The sequence below is a fragment of the Lutzomyia longipalpis genome, chromosome 3 (genome assembly GCF_024334085.1).
Source record: "Lutzomyia longipalpis isolate SR_M1_2022 chromosome 3, ASM2433408v1".
Lineage (NCBI taxonomy): Eukaryota > Metazoa > Arthropoda > Insecta > Diptera > Psychodidae > Lutzomyia > Lutzomyia longipalpis.
This window is the reverse complement of record NC_074709.1, coordinates 24,322,860-24,337,551: the sequence shown is the minus strand read 5'-3', so window position 1 is coordinate 24,337,551 and position 14,692 is coordinate 24,322,860. Positions and strand designations below refer to the sequence as shown.

The 14,692-nt window shown below is 30.8% G+C and overlaps 2 protein-coding genes across 3 annotated transcripts in view; both read right to left on the bottom strand.

Moving 5' to 3' along the window:
• LOC129792881 (activating transcription factor 7-interacting protein 1) overlaps positions 1-14,692 on the bottom strand; it is a 481,750-nt gene that overhangs the window by 52,032 nt on the left and 415,026 nt on the right. The window lies entirely within an intron of this gene.
• LOC129792936 (cyclin-dependent kinase 14) overlaps positions 6,903-14,692 on the bottom strand; it is a 118,811-nt gene continuing 111,021 nt past the window's right edge. For both annotated transcript variants that reach the window (XM_055832385.1, XM_055832386.1), the window contains exons 5-10: positions 12,165-12,256; positions 9,658-9,832; positions 9,274-9,535; positions 7,696-7,908; positions 7,444-7,623; positions 6,903-7,361 (exon numbers count right to left, since the gene is read on the bottom strand). In XM_055832385.1, the coding sequence (XP_055688360.1) occupies positions 7,297-7,361; positions 7,444-7,623; positions 7,696-7,908; positions 9,274-9,535; positions 9,658-9,832; positions 12,165-12,256 (987 nt within the window). In that variant the 3' untranslated portion in view covers positions 6,903-7,296. The remainder of the gene's footprint in view (positions 7,362-7,443; positions 7,624-7,695; positions 7,909-9,273; positions 9,536-9,657; positions 9,833-12,164; positions 12,257-14,692) is intronic.

The following is a 14,692-nucleotide window of genomic DNA, read 5'->3' as shown; positions in this document are numbered from 1 at the left end:
ACTTGCAGGGGAAATCCGCTGGGAAAACTCGCTACAGAATGATTTTCCAAAGTTAAGCACGTTTTCGCGTTGGAGAAAAAGAGATGGGCAATTTTTTCTCTTTGATGTTTCCAGAATGTTCTAAGAATTCCTCTAGAAAAAAATTGTCCATCTCTTTTCCTCCAACGCGAAAACGTGCTTAACTTTGGAAAATCATTCTGTAGCGAGTTTTCCCAGCGGATTTCCCCGGCAAGTGTTATACCAAATGAAAGATAATTAAAAATGCTACAAAATGAGATATTTTAAAATTGGTCACGTTCAATATTGGAGAATTGGGAAGCAAAAGAATAGTTCAATGCCGGAAAATCTCGCGAGTTTTCCACCGTGGGAAAATGGTTTAAATATATATTGTTAGGCCTTTAAACAGCTTTCATATGGCACAGAAAGGAATTTTCTAGAATAACTAGAAATTAAGAAAAAAATCAAAAAAGTTTTCATCCGATTTGACATAAAATGTGAAAATTCGTATATTTCCCAGCGCTTTTCCGGGAAATTACCACGATTTTCTTGAGTCTTTAGTAATGCCCTACGATAATTTAAAAACAAAATTTGGTTACCTCCTTGGGGACTGATTCATACTAGAATGACTAGCCTTCTTTTACATGTTTGGTTAAGCGTGAGACCCAAAGAACGTCAAAGGGTTAACTCAAACCTTTTCATTAAATAAAAAACACGCATAATTTATACTTTTATAATTTTGATATTTTATTATCTTTTTAATAATATAAACAATAATAAACTATTTACAGAGCTTTTCAAAATAATTACGTGGATGTGGTATTCCTATCGCATATTTTTCATTTTCATCTCTATATTTTTAATTCTATTTTTTTTCTCCACAAAATCTGTTGAAAATGTGTTTTATTTAAATTTGATCTTTTTCTTTATTTTTTTTATATTCTGTATTTTTCTTTTTTAATAATAAACTAAAGAAAGTATTAGATTGTTCTTTTTCTTTTTTCTTTCAATTTGATGTTTCCTCAATTTTTTTATTTTGTTTTCAATAATATAAAATCGAAGAAGTTTTTTTTTTCACTATTTCACTTAATTTATTATTTATTTAAAATTCCATCGCGGGATTTCTCGTCGAAACTAATACAAAGTGTTGCGTTTTCAACACAAAAAAATGGCATTTTGCGATTATTTTTACTGCATTAAATCTCTACAAAAAATATCATTTTCTGAGAAATAAAATTACATGTAATAATCGCGCATTCAGTAAAATTTAAAATAATGATTTTAGCACAAAATCTTCTTGTCCATTTACCTAAAAATTGCGTGTGTTGCATTTTCTCTGTGTCTCATTTATATATTTTTTTGTTTTTTTTTTAAATAGGTGATCTCTCTGAGGAACTATACAATTAAATTTTCTCACCATTTTCTCGTTTTTCTCATTTATTTATTTTTATAAAATTCACTGGATCGTTTGCAAGTTTTTTTTTTGCAAACAGCGATCCTTTTATTTTGGCTGCGAAGGATCGCTTCAGACGCGCAATTTATCTCTTCTTTTCCACCTTAAATCTATTTTGTTTTCTTTAAAAATTCCTATGGACGAAATTTTCGGGATGGGACGTGCAAATTGTCGTGTGAGTGTTAAATCGTTAGTTTGTGTTTATTTTCTTTTCTTTATTTAATGCGATTAATTAAAATATTTTACTACAGCGTCGCGCAAGAATATTTTGTGGAAAATTAATGATAAGCACAGTGGAGAATATTTTTTTCTTTCAGGGACATATAGCTTTGTTGCTTGAGTGATAAGTTCTTTTAGTATTTAGCACAGATTTTTTGCTACTTAACCCTTTCGCGTCTAACGTGAAACATAAAAACATTGAAACATGCGCCTTTTTATTACGATATTTATTCTATGAATGTTCTCAGGGACTTTTCTTAGTCAGAACGTCTTCTTTGGCCTCTTTTGCGTGAATTTGATGCTTTTCTAACTTGAAAAAACCAATTAAATACATAAATAATTGAAAAAATAAATTGTTTCACGTTTGGGTCAGCGTATTACCCAAAAAAACGCGAAAAGGTTAACCTTCGGAGGATTTTTCTGGCGAATTCGACTTTTTTCAATCACCTCAGAACTAAAATGAATTAGGAAAAACATTTTCTTTGTGAGAGAAAATTAAGGTCAAAGTTTTGAAATTAGAAATCTCTATCCTCCAAGGGTTAAGATAGAAAACACCTAGAAATACCTGAATTTTTTAAATGATTTTTAGGTTTTCAAAAGGAAAAATAATTAGACTAGATTGTAAAAATGTGAAACATTGAAAAGAACTCCTTTTTGCATTCACGTAAAACACAAAAACATTGAAACATGTGTTTTTTGTATCAAGATATTTCTTTTTTAGATGCTTTCAGAAGACATTTCTCAGTCAAAATGTCTGCTATGGTCTATTCTGTATAAATTCAATTCATTTCCAACTTGGAAAAACATTTAAATTCATTGAAAAAAAAATGTTTCACGTTTGGGTCGTCGTACGTTTGATCCAAAGAACGCGAAAGGGTTAAGAAATCAGTTAAAATTCAGGTAGTGTCCTTATAAAAGATTTTCTCACACCGTACAAACGGGACATTTATGTAAAATCGCTTGCATTTTATTCATATTTTTTTTGCATAATGATCCGAAAATATTAGAAAATATTCTGTCGGAAGAAATTGTGAGGAAAGACACCATTAAAAAGCTTTGAAAAAAAAGGAGAAAATATTGCAAAAAACATAGAAATTGCACAAAGGTTCCAGATAAAAAAAAAATTAAGTAGATGGGCAATCTCACAATTTCATTTGGGGGAATTAATCCAAAGTCTTTTCGGCTCATGTAAGAAATATTATTTTTTGTTAACTTTCCGTGCAATTTGTGCAATAATTTGTAAGATTTTATCTTCTTCGAGAATTTGAGAAAAAAAACTGCTGTTTTCTATTTATTCAAAAGCTATTTTTTTTTCTTTTGAATTTCCAAATAAAATGACACATTTTCCTACTTTTCTCTCGCTCTAATCTTCAGAATCGATCACTATTAAATTGCTACGACGAAATATTGCAATTTTTCTTTTTAAATTTTCTTTCTATTTCGACTATAATATTATTTTGTCTTGTAACAAAATGAAAAAAAAATGGTACGCTGGCTTTCCATTTATCATCTCATCTCTTTTCATTTTCATATTTATATTTTACAACAATTACGATAAAATTTTCTTCTGTATATTATCTTCATTTTTTTTTCATCATTGATTAGCCTTTAAGAAATTCATTTTGTTTTACTTAATTTTTTTTTCCTTTTCATTTCTAAGTAGAGAATTTATCAATCCCATTTTGATTATTTGTTTTCTTTTTTTTTTTTTAATTTTCACTACATTTTCCTCATTCTATTTGACTTTGTGTTGTCGCGAATTGAAATTTTTTTTGCGCTAATTCCTAAAAAATTGCAGTTAGATAAAAGAGTCAAATATTTTGTTTATTTTTTTTAAATATATTTTAGCTGTTGAAAATGTTTCTATCGTTAGATTTTTATTTCATTAATTTAAAAGGTAATTACGAAGCACGACGATAGACATCAAAAGTGAAATAAATTCTTTCTGCAAGTACAGTGGTGGTCAAGAAAACAAACCCAATTTCAGTAGGTTGTTTGGGATATAAGGAGGTTATTCAGGTATGTATGGATATTGGCTTGATTTGAGAAAACAATTCGAACCTAAATTATTTTTAAGGAATCGAAAAAAAATAAAAATTGCAAAAAAAAACTCCATTTTCCACATGAGTCACATATTCAATGTTTAAAACATTCACGTTAATGTTTCGTCGATGAGTTTGTCGCTTTGAAACATTACGCAGGATGATTTGAAACATTTAAATGGACGAAATTGGCAATAACTGCCTATAATTTCGCATTTTGTGAGTACATAATCTTTGTTAACGTTTTCTTGTGACCTCAGTGGAAAATTAGGAGATTTTTTTTGAGATTTCTAATTATTCTTTGATTCTCTAAAATATAATGATAGTCAAAAATATTTCCCTGAACTAGGGAAACATCTATATATGCTTGAATAGCCTCCTTTAGACTATAAGGAGACGATCTAAATTTTTTTTTCAATCTGAGAAATCTTTCAAAAAAGGTCTAATCTGTAAAATTGTGAGAAAAAAATAATTTATTTTAATTTTAATTAATTTTTATTAAATTTCGATTAAAGAAAATTTAAAATATAAATTTCAACTTAGGCTTCATTTCAGTGACCATCAGTGTACGAGAAACCCAAAGGCTAATTTAAAAAGTAAAAATTTGACAAGAAAAATTGAGCACCGTTTCATTATATCTGGACGTGCTGTTCCATTTAAATTTATTTTACTTTATTTGATGATTTAGTATGACAAAAAATAGAATAAAAAAATTAAATAATAAAAAAAATCAATAAGCTGCGAAAGCTTTTTTTTGAAATTTCTTTTTATATAAAATTTTGATTTGAGAGTTTTCAGCATTTTTTTCTACTTCATCTATGTATGAATGTTTTATATCTTTTAATGAATATCTAATTTAAAAAATTCTTTTATTCATCTACGATTTGGGAATCATTAATTTTAAATGATTTCTACGGGAGAAAAAATAAAGTTAATGATAGTCTCTGTATAGTTAAGAAAATTTTCTAATATTCTTTTTTTTTACTTTTTCTCAAATCTCTGCAATAAAATTCCTCTATTTTTAGGCTTCTCAAGGACTTAACCGTATTTTTTTTGTTTAATTCTATGAATATCTTAAACGACTCTGTTTTTTTTTTATTTATTTATTTACCACCTTTTATCTCACAATAAAAGTCATCGACTATGCAATCATTATTTTCTTTATACTTTTTTTTTCATATATTTATGTTTTTTTTCTCAATATTTTGTTTTGCTCTAACACTATTTTTTCTCATTTTTTTTATGTCTTATCATTCTCTATTACAATAATTCTTTTTTTTTTCTTTTAAATGTATGAATATCACAATTTGTTATACAATTATTTCTTCCATTTATGTTTTCTTCTTCTGTTTTTTATTTCTTTTCTTTTTGTTGTTTTGTAAAACCAAAAGGAGACACTTAGAATCTACTCGAAAAATATTTAAGCCTTAAATTTCCGTATTTAGTCAAATCCACCATCAGTTTATGGGTTTTGTTTTTTTTTTGGCAAAAAGTATAGAAGAAGATAAAAGTATTAAAAAAAAATTCCTCAAAATTTAGGCAGGAAAATTCAAAGATAATCATTAATAAAAAAAAAAACTTGTCACACTAAGAAAATCCCGAAAATCCATTTCCTTACCATTGCGTAGTCATTAGAAAAGTTCCATAAAAATTCTATTACAATTCCTCTGCACTTTTCCTTAAGAAAAAAGTTCTGAAAAGTTGAAAATATTTAAAACCATCTAAAAGCCCATTTCTCATCATTTTCTTCTCATCATAATAAAATTCTCCTCGTAAGAATTTACCAGCCTCCGTTAATCGATGTTTTCGTGTTTTTTTTTTCAATAACAAAAATGGACTATTGCAGAGATTTTCTTCACGCCACTCTATCGCATAAATATTTTGTGTTTATTAAGCAAAAATGCTATTTATTGATTGCTTTATTTTTAGACGTTTTACTGTTCTTTTCTTTTTTTGTTTTGCCGGAAGAGGAGAAATCATGAAACTAGAAAAATTTATTTAAAAAAAAATCCTAAATTATTCATAATTTATCATCCCATAATAAATTTGACTTCAGTTCTTTCTCATATGTGACTCATTTCTCATCAAACGAGAATATTAATTCACATTCATGGCACTTCTACAATTTTTTTTAAATTTATTTCATCATTACATTTTTCTTTTACTATATTTTTCTCTTTTTTTTTCTTTTACTAAGATAACCTTTCTTTGATAAATGAAAAATAGTTTTAAAGATTTTTTCTCGCATGTTATCGCATAAAATTGGCATCAATATTTGATTCCCTTGAGCATCTTCATTGGAGCTGGGAAGGTGAAGAATTGAATTTACAGTACAGTAAGGGATCTAGGCGGTTGATTCTGTTAAAAATCTTTTCTTTTCTTTTCTTATAGAATTCATTGGTTGTAAGATTTGTGGTATTTTATGAAAAATCTTAATGGATTTTCACAGTTTATTTCTTTCTTTGATCGATTTTTCTAAAGGAAAATTACTTTTCAGGGTTATTTAAGTATCTTTCTGAATATTTTTTTGGAATAATAAATCCCTTGTTTTTCTGTTATGGAACGACAATAGAAAACTTTTAAAAAATTAACTGTCAAAATCTTATAACAACTTTTATATTGCAAAAAAATAAAAGATTTTTAAAAGAATCGACCCCAAAATTTAATAATTTAAAAATAAAATTCCAAATAAATTTTTGTATCAATGTTTTGTTCGTTTTATAAGAAAAATAAATTCCTTATGTAAAGGTGTTTATTCGTTTCTGTATTGAAAATCACTTCATTAAAAATGAATTATTAAAATACGTTTAATGTTTTTAAGAATCAAAATGAGCGAGAAATAGCCAAACTTTTCATTTTCCACTGAGATTAGCTGCAAAGAACCAAAAAAGATTTGTCCAAAAATGCAAAGAATGACGTCACCATTACGTTTTTTTTTATCTCTTCTAAACATAAAGCATAAAATTACCTTGTAAAAATTCGTCGACGAAGCATTTAATTTTAATGCTTTATGAGCTTTATTCCCTTTATAAATTTAAAGAGAAAAATACAAATAGTGACGTCATTGTTTATATTTTCTAGCAAATCTCTATCAGTTTATCTCAGCCGATCTCTTGCCTCGTTTACTGCGATTAAAAATAATTTTTTTTAGATCCATGAAGAAGAAAAATAAATAAAATGAGTTCTTTAACTCCTCCTTAAAATGTACTGTACTGTAATTCCAAAATTTCCTGAATATATAATTCCTCTTTTCGTACAATTCATTCATTTTTATTTTATACATTTTTTCACTTAATATATAAATGGAGTTGCTGTAAAATGTTATTTCTCATAAAATATGGGGATTTCTTTGACAATATTTCTTTTGATTTTACATTTTTTTTCTTTCTTTTACTGTAAAAAGGAAGAGGATTGAAAAGAACGGAGAAATAAATTCTTTGCGGGAATTGAATATATAGGGAGGAAGGAGCGCATACGATTATTTGCAATAAAGATCGATGCGATGACCACAAATTAGGCCATCGTATAGTGACTCTGTCAACAGTATGAGCGTATCCCATCCAAGGATATCACTTGCCTTAATTTTCATTTATATTGGCGATTCGGCTCTGGGTAGAGGTACACACCTTCCACGGTAAATATTGATGCCTCTGTGGAAGACAAATGGATGAAAATTGAATTAAATTCCGCCACATAGTAGCTCATAGTAGGTGGAGAACATTGATACTCAACCATCTGGTAATTCGTAGAGCTTCCGGGGAAGTGGTGCAAAGTAGGGGTGTGCAAGGGCATCCTCAGCACCTATCCTATCTTCCGGATTCAATTGTAGAAATGCACTAGCCATTGCCTCTCCCTCCACAATATCGTACAATCGTGGAAAACTATGTCCCAACTTTCTTGCCCTGTAGAATCCTACAAAACGCACACATAAAATACAGCGAATTAGCAATTCCCGCACGCACTAATAGTGCATCGATGTCTCACCTAGGAGTTTGGGCTTATAACCCGGCAAATGTGTAACACCGTGCCATGTATCCTCGGTGGGTGTCCCCAGCAATTTAAATATTTTATCTAGCTGATCGTATGTGTCCCTGATGCCCGGAAATGTTGGCATTCCGGTTATCATTTCCACAAATATACATCCAACGCCCCACATATCCAGGGATGTGGAGTATTCCGTACTACCCAGAAGAACGTCTATTGCACATCCATCAGCACATGTGCAACCACACAGAACAATCAATAAATGCATGAATTAATTGAAAGGAAATGTGTGTAATTTCACACCTCAAATGATCAGCTCTTACATCCAGAATTGAAAGCAATATAGATTTAAATTCTCTCAATTTTTTGGAAAAGATTTTGCAGAAGTTCTCTCGAAACAGGTTTTGCATAAAATAATTCTTTTCAAAGTTTTATGAATGACTAAGTTCATTGAAAGCTTTGAAATTGTTAAATTAATGTTACGTTTATAGGAGAAACGTAGCTAAGGGGGTGTTTGGGTGCCTAAACACCTTCTAAATCTAAACGTTCATAATATTTAGTTTAAAATTCTGTTTAGAGGTTCAAAAGGTATTTTCATGCTAAAAATTGTAGAAGCAAAATGAGAAAAAGGATTTTGCAAAATTATAAAAAAAAACATTAAACGTTAGATAAAAAAAAGATAAACATTTAAAAAGAAATGTAAACCGTTAGAAAAGTCACAGAAAACGTTCGAAACATGAAACAGTAAAACAAATTCGTTGAACGTTAAAAAATATGACAAACGTTAGAAAAAAAATTCTAAATCGTTAGATTTATATAAACAAACATCAAATGTTAGGAAAAAAAACTATTAACATTAAAAAAAGAATCCACAAATATTAAAAATTAACATCAAAAATTAGGAAAAGAAACGTCAAACACTTGTAAAGTAATGTCAGACGTTAAAAAATATATCATCGTTAAAAAGTAGTGTCAGACTGTCAGATGTTAAAATGTAGGTACGTTAAGTGTCCGAGGAGAAACGTTAAGGCTGGAAAACCAACGTCAACCGTTAAAAAATAATTGTTAAAAGTGATATTAAACATTTTGGAGGAAAATGTCAAACGTTCAAAAAGATTCCACAAACTTTAAAAATTAATATCAGACGTTAGAAAAATTAATGTCAAATGCTAAAAAAGCTGTGTCTGCAGGAAACTTAGCTAAATCATTAAATGTTAAAATATAATCTCAAAAATAAGAAGATAAATGTCAAACGTTGGTAATTAAATGTAAAGTCGTTTTGTAATTCATTTTAAAATGACCTATAAAAAAATTTGAACAAAACAAAAAAATCAGTTTCTTAAAAAAATTTCTGGCTACATCCCTAATATAAATAGTTTTTGAGGGAAAAATATAAGCTCTATATAAAACAGATCTTTTACGTTGATGTGGGAGCGTTTATGTGGATTAATTATTAATTAATTAATTAATTAAAGATAACCCTTAATTGGCTATCTCACATCTGGATTGCTTTCAAATCTGTATCCATGAGGGTCGTAAGAATCAATTGATTAGATTTGGCAGGATGAGGTAACTTACCGGGGGGTCGATACCACAGTGTAACCACCTCATTAGAGTATGTATGGCTGGGAACACTCTTAGCCCTTGCCAGACCAAAATCCGCCAATTTGAGCTCACCCAATCCGCTGATCAGCAAATTCTGTGGCTTTACATCTCTGTGCAGGACTCGCCTTTTGTGACAATACGACAAACCCCGGAGCAATTGGAACAGAAATAGTCTCACATTCCGATGGTCCAATCCTCCAGGATGTCTTTCCATATATTGCGATAAATCTGTATTCTATATATTCACACAAGAGTACAAAGCACACAAAGTATGTCTTAGAGAGGACTTTCCAACACAACAAAAAAGAATGTAGGGATGCCATCCTATATATGCGGGAAAAGCTCAATGATTCTTACCACATATTCAAACACAAAAGTCAGAGTTTCACGAGTGTGAACAATATCATGGAGTGTCACAATGTTGGAGTGTTTCAGTTCTTTCAAAAGTGATGCCTCCCTTATGGCCGTGAATGGAGCACCCTCCTCCTCTTGCAGTCTAATTTCTTTCAGTGCTACCACTTGGTTGGTTAAACTGAAAATAATAAAAAGGATTTCAAAATGTTTAGATTTGTGATTTTTTTCCCGGTGGTTTTGGGGATTTTCTTCTTAGCGGAAAAACAAATAAGTTTAGGTAAAGTTTATTCTCCACAGCTCATGACCCAAAAGAATTTTTTTAAGGGAGGGGTAGCTCGCTACATCCATATCTAGGCTCCATCGTAATCTTGTCTCAATTTCAATCAATTGTAGGCCCTTCTTTCGCTTCGTTGAAATTGAATTCCCATCTTTTGTGTACTAGACACACACATAAATCCTCAAAAGATACCCCTGTCGCCTTTCTTTTGTTCACTGAAAATTCGAAAGATTCACCAATTTCCATGTTTTCACCCCCACCCCCCTCCCATACACACGCCCAGGGTTATTGAATCCCTAAAGAAAAAAAAATGTACAAAAAAACCGATATGTATGTATGTATACATCATTCAACTCCCATTTAGCGTCGTGTTGAAAATTTGTATCACTTCATTCCTTTCACAACGCACCACCCACCCCAAATGTGCCACGAAAGAATCCCGGTATCGTGCTGAAAAGAAAGCTCAAAGCCTTAAAGTGACCTACATCGCCCTCGTTGATACTTCCTTCTCTATACAACCCATTCCACCAACATTTACAAAAACCATTTCCTTTTCAGACAACACATTTCAATATAGAATGCCTCAACTGTGGATACGATCAAGAATGTTTCTGAATCCGATCATCTCTTGTTCTCATTGCCATTTCCTTTTCCACCCCCCCCCACCACCTTCCTCCATTTTGCCCTGCAGAGCAATTTCTCTCAATAAATCTCATTGAACATGAGATAATGCAATGGGGAAGGACAAGAGAAACGTAAAGGGAACTTAATCAAGGATATGCAGTAAAAAGAAAGCTCCCAGCATTCTTCTATTCTATTTTTTCTTCTTCACTAAATCGACCATCTGCTCGCAGTTGTCTCTCTAAATTGTATAATCTTCTCCAGAAAAAAAGTTTTCTTTTTTTTTTAGAAATTGAGAAAATCTCCTTTCCCATCTCACACCTCGCTTTCCTCATCATAAACACTCTGTGGAAGCCAATAAAGAATTTTATAAAGCACGCTGAACTCCATTCTTTGTCTCAATACAGTCGTATAGTTGTTGCAGGAAGGAGAAAAATCTTTTCCATCTGCTTGATTCGCTTTATGTGCTTTCAACAATATTCTTGCATATTGCCGCCATTGCTAGTCTCATCAGATGCCCCCAAGTACAGTGTAGTGTACCCTATTTAAATCCCATTCGGGTGATCCCTTGAAAGCTTCTTTTGCCCATTCTTTGCAAATGCAAAATAGATGGGCAACAATATGGCAAAGAAATCAATCATGAAAAAGTATCGAGAATTGAAGGATATTGCAGACGAAGAAATAATCTGAATTGATGGAAAATATTTTAAAGTATTTCCAAGATAAGATATTATGATTAATTAGGTAAACTATGTATTGATTTCTCAACGTATTTCCGGTTTCTTTGTCAATAGAAAAGAAATTCTTATTCAGAAAAACATACGTTTTCTCAGAGCTTTCGGCTCTGCTCACAGCTTTCTTCAGCGGCTAAAAAAGCTGCGGTTTATTAGTAAAGATTTTCAGAAAACCTTGGAACGATTGAATTTTGAATAGTAAATTAGAAAATCACTGAAAAAGCGAGGAAAAACTATGTGGAAGGAGCTCTACTTCGTCCAGGTTTTTCCTCGCTTTTCCACTGTTTTCTATTTTTATGTTTAAAATATTTAGTCTTTGTTAGTTTGTAGATGTCCTTTTAACGCTCCCAGAGATAGGGAAATAATTTCCCCACGCTTAAGTTAAAGGAAAATGTCTTGTTTTTGTGAAAATTTTCTCTTGTTAATAAATTTCTTCTCTTTGTAGCCACTAAAAAAAGCTCCGAACATAGCCGAAAGCTCTGGGAAAACATGAGTTTTTCTCTTTAAAAATTTCAACGACAAACCCGGAAGTAAAATTGATTAATAAACATTTTATTCAGGAATAAAAAAATCAAAACTTTAATCATTTTCGAAGTTTATTTGAAGATTAAGTCCGAATGTAATTGTTAAGTTGAGTAAATTATCAAAGTAGCAAAAAGAGCTCTACAAAAAGCTCTCCTGGGAAGATATATTAATCAAAAATGTATCTTTTTGCATAAATTTCTTCCAGGTTTTTAAAGTTAACGTATTTTAATCTAAAATCTATATTAAATTCAAGACCTAACAACTCTGATTTTGATAGAAATCACAGCAAGAAAAAGGAAAAAAGAAACGAAAGAAAATCCATATCTAAAATCACAACAAAAGGACACACTCACTTGCTAAATCCCTTGTAAACTGTAGCATAGGAACCTTCACCAAGTTGTTCCAGTTTGATGTAGGCGTCCGATTTGCCAAACGGAGAATCACCCTGAAAATGCAATAAATAAAATTGATTATATTTCCCTTGTCACGCAAATTCTTGAATTTATACGATAATATGCTAATAGGATGCTCTTCGTCTTCTCTATCCAACACAATTATGTATATATATAGCACAGACACGTCAACTTGTGAGTCCTTCCACTTCAATTACTATGCGAAAACATTCGCTGAGAGGTCTTCGGGAGAAAAGAAAAAAAAAAAGAAAAACCGAAAAGGGAAAAACACTTAAAATTGTGTGAAATGTATGTGTGGTGTGGAAAAATATTTCTCTTCGTGGGTGGAAAATGGTGAGAAAAAAAGAAAAATAAAAGAAGCATTAAAATGAATCAGGGTAAAACTTTTTGAGAGGGTTTAATTTTGGGCGGCAAAAGGAGTGAGATTCTGTGCGGGAAAATATGATAATTTACGAGGGAATATTTTCACACACTAACACACCTTTTTCACCCAAAAAAAGCCTTTTCCTCTCGTTAGACAAAACTTTCCACTTTATACGTTTTTGGTCCCTTTTTAAGGAAACTTTTCCAAGTCAAAGAGCATTTTAGTCAGTTAGAGGGGTCTTATTTTTCTTCTTGGCACAGCATTTTCATTTGGGGGTGAAAAATAAAAGATTTTTACGATTAGTTATGGCCATAGGGAAAATGAGATTTTTTTCCCTAAAAGCACTTTAAACTACATATAAGTTGAAACTTACATAAAATTAACTCATTTAGCACTTCATCTCCTTTATTTGGGAAAAGTTTTGGACATTTGGTAAATATAGTGACGAAAAGCTTTTGTGGATAAGAGCTTTCGGGAAATGAAGAGAAAATCTCTTGTTTGAGAAACACTAAACCACGAAATTTTCCTAATTAAAAAGGAATCATGCAAATTTTAAGAGTTTTTCCTTCTTCTTTTTATCCAAAAAGAAACTTTTGTCTTTCTTCCAAGTGTGGGAAAGTTTTTTAAACTTATTTATACAGATTCTTTTTCTTTCTCTATAGTCAACAAAAAAAATTTGAATCTTCATCGTAGAAAACTGAATTAAAAATGAAAAACTTCATTGTTAAAAAAATAAAAAAAAATACGATATTTGTGCCCATTTAGGCATCATATCAATGCCAAAAGTATTATTTTCATCGCACAATTTTCCCATCTTATCCAAAATAGGTAGTAGCGAGATAATGAAACAAAATGATAATGAAACCATTCCAAAATCCTGTGAAAAGTATCCAAAGAAAAATACTTTTACGTATTTTTCACTAAAAGATTCTCAAGAAGGTGACACAATAGACGTGTTCTCACCGCTACATTCAATTAGGATTCTAATAAATTTATTCTCTACGTGTTTCAGGAGTTTTTTCTTCTTTCCTTTTTTTGTGCTTTTCCCTGAGAAAACCCAGAAATCTCACTTAGGTTGAAATAACATCCACACTGTCCTTCTTCATCTGCGTTAGCATTTGCAAAAGAAATGAAGACATTTTCCAGATGGAATTTAAATTTCAATTTTCTCTTTTTTTCACGGAAGTGGAATTAGGACGCCTTCGTGTGGTGTTACAATTCAACAAAATCTTTGAATATTTAGAGTTGAATCGTTAAAATTGTAAAAATAGATACCTTTGTAGAAGATCTGGAAGTTATTTAGCCCACATATCTGATCGAGAAGATGGGAAACATGTAAATGTGATGCGAATTGGGTTGAAATTCAAATTTAGAAGAGTTGCATTAGGTTTTAGGATGCATTTAGGTTGTGTATTGAGTTTTATTCTAATGCTTCTCTTAAATAGATAGAGAATACAATCTCTAACCATTGAAATGTTTAATAACCTAGTTTGTTTCTTGCAGGTGCATAGTCTTGCAGATAAATTCATTTAAATCACATTTTCATTCCAGAATAAAGTAATTATTATGCAATTTAGTGCTTCAAATAGAGGAAAATTCATGGTCCAGTTTCCGCAAAAGTTGACAAATAAAGCCCTTTTGTGAATTGAGCAGGAGTTTTGTATTCTCTTACAATTCTATGTAAGCCAATGTTCTTGTACGTACATATATGTAATGAGAATGAATGTATATATGCAAATTTCCCACATCTATGCAATTTTGTGGGTTAACTTCAACATATATTACATGTTGTGTACGAAAATTCCGGAAGAATATTGCATTTGAGGACAATAAGATGCGAAATAATGGAGGCACACAAGAGCAAAGGACAATTCACCCCTTTTCGAGGGGGGCTTTAAAGAGTTGAATAACATGTCAAATGCATTTAGAATGTTCTGTACATTCACATCCCTTCGTTGTGCATTAAAATGTCCAAAGGGACGAGTAATTTAATTTGTGTTCAGATATCAATGAGATTTTCGTATGTTAATCCGTCATTTGATGTACACAAATGGCGGCTTGCAACCTCATTCATTTAATTAACGTTTTCATCTTGCATTATTCG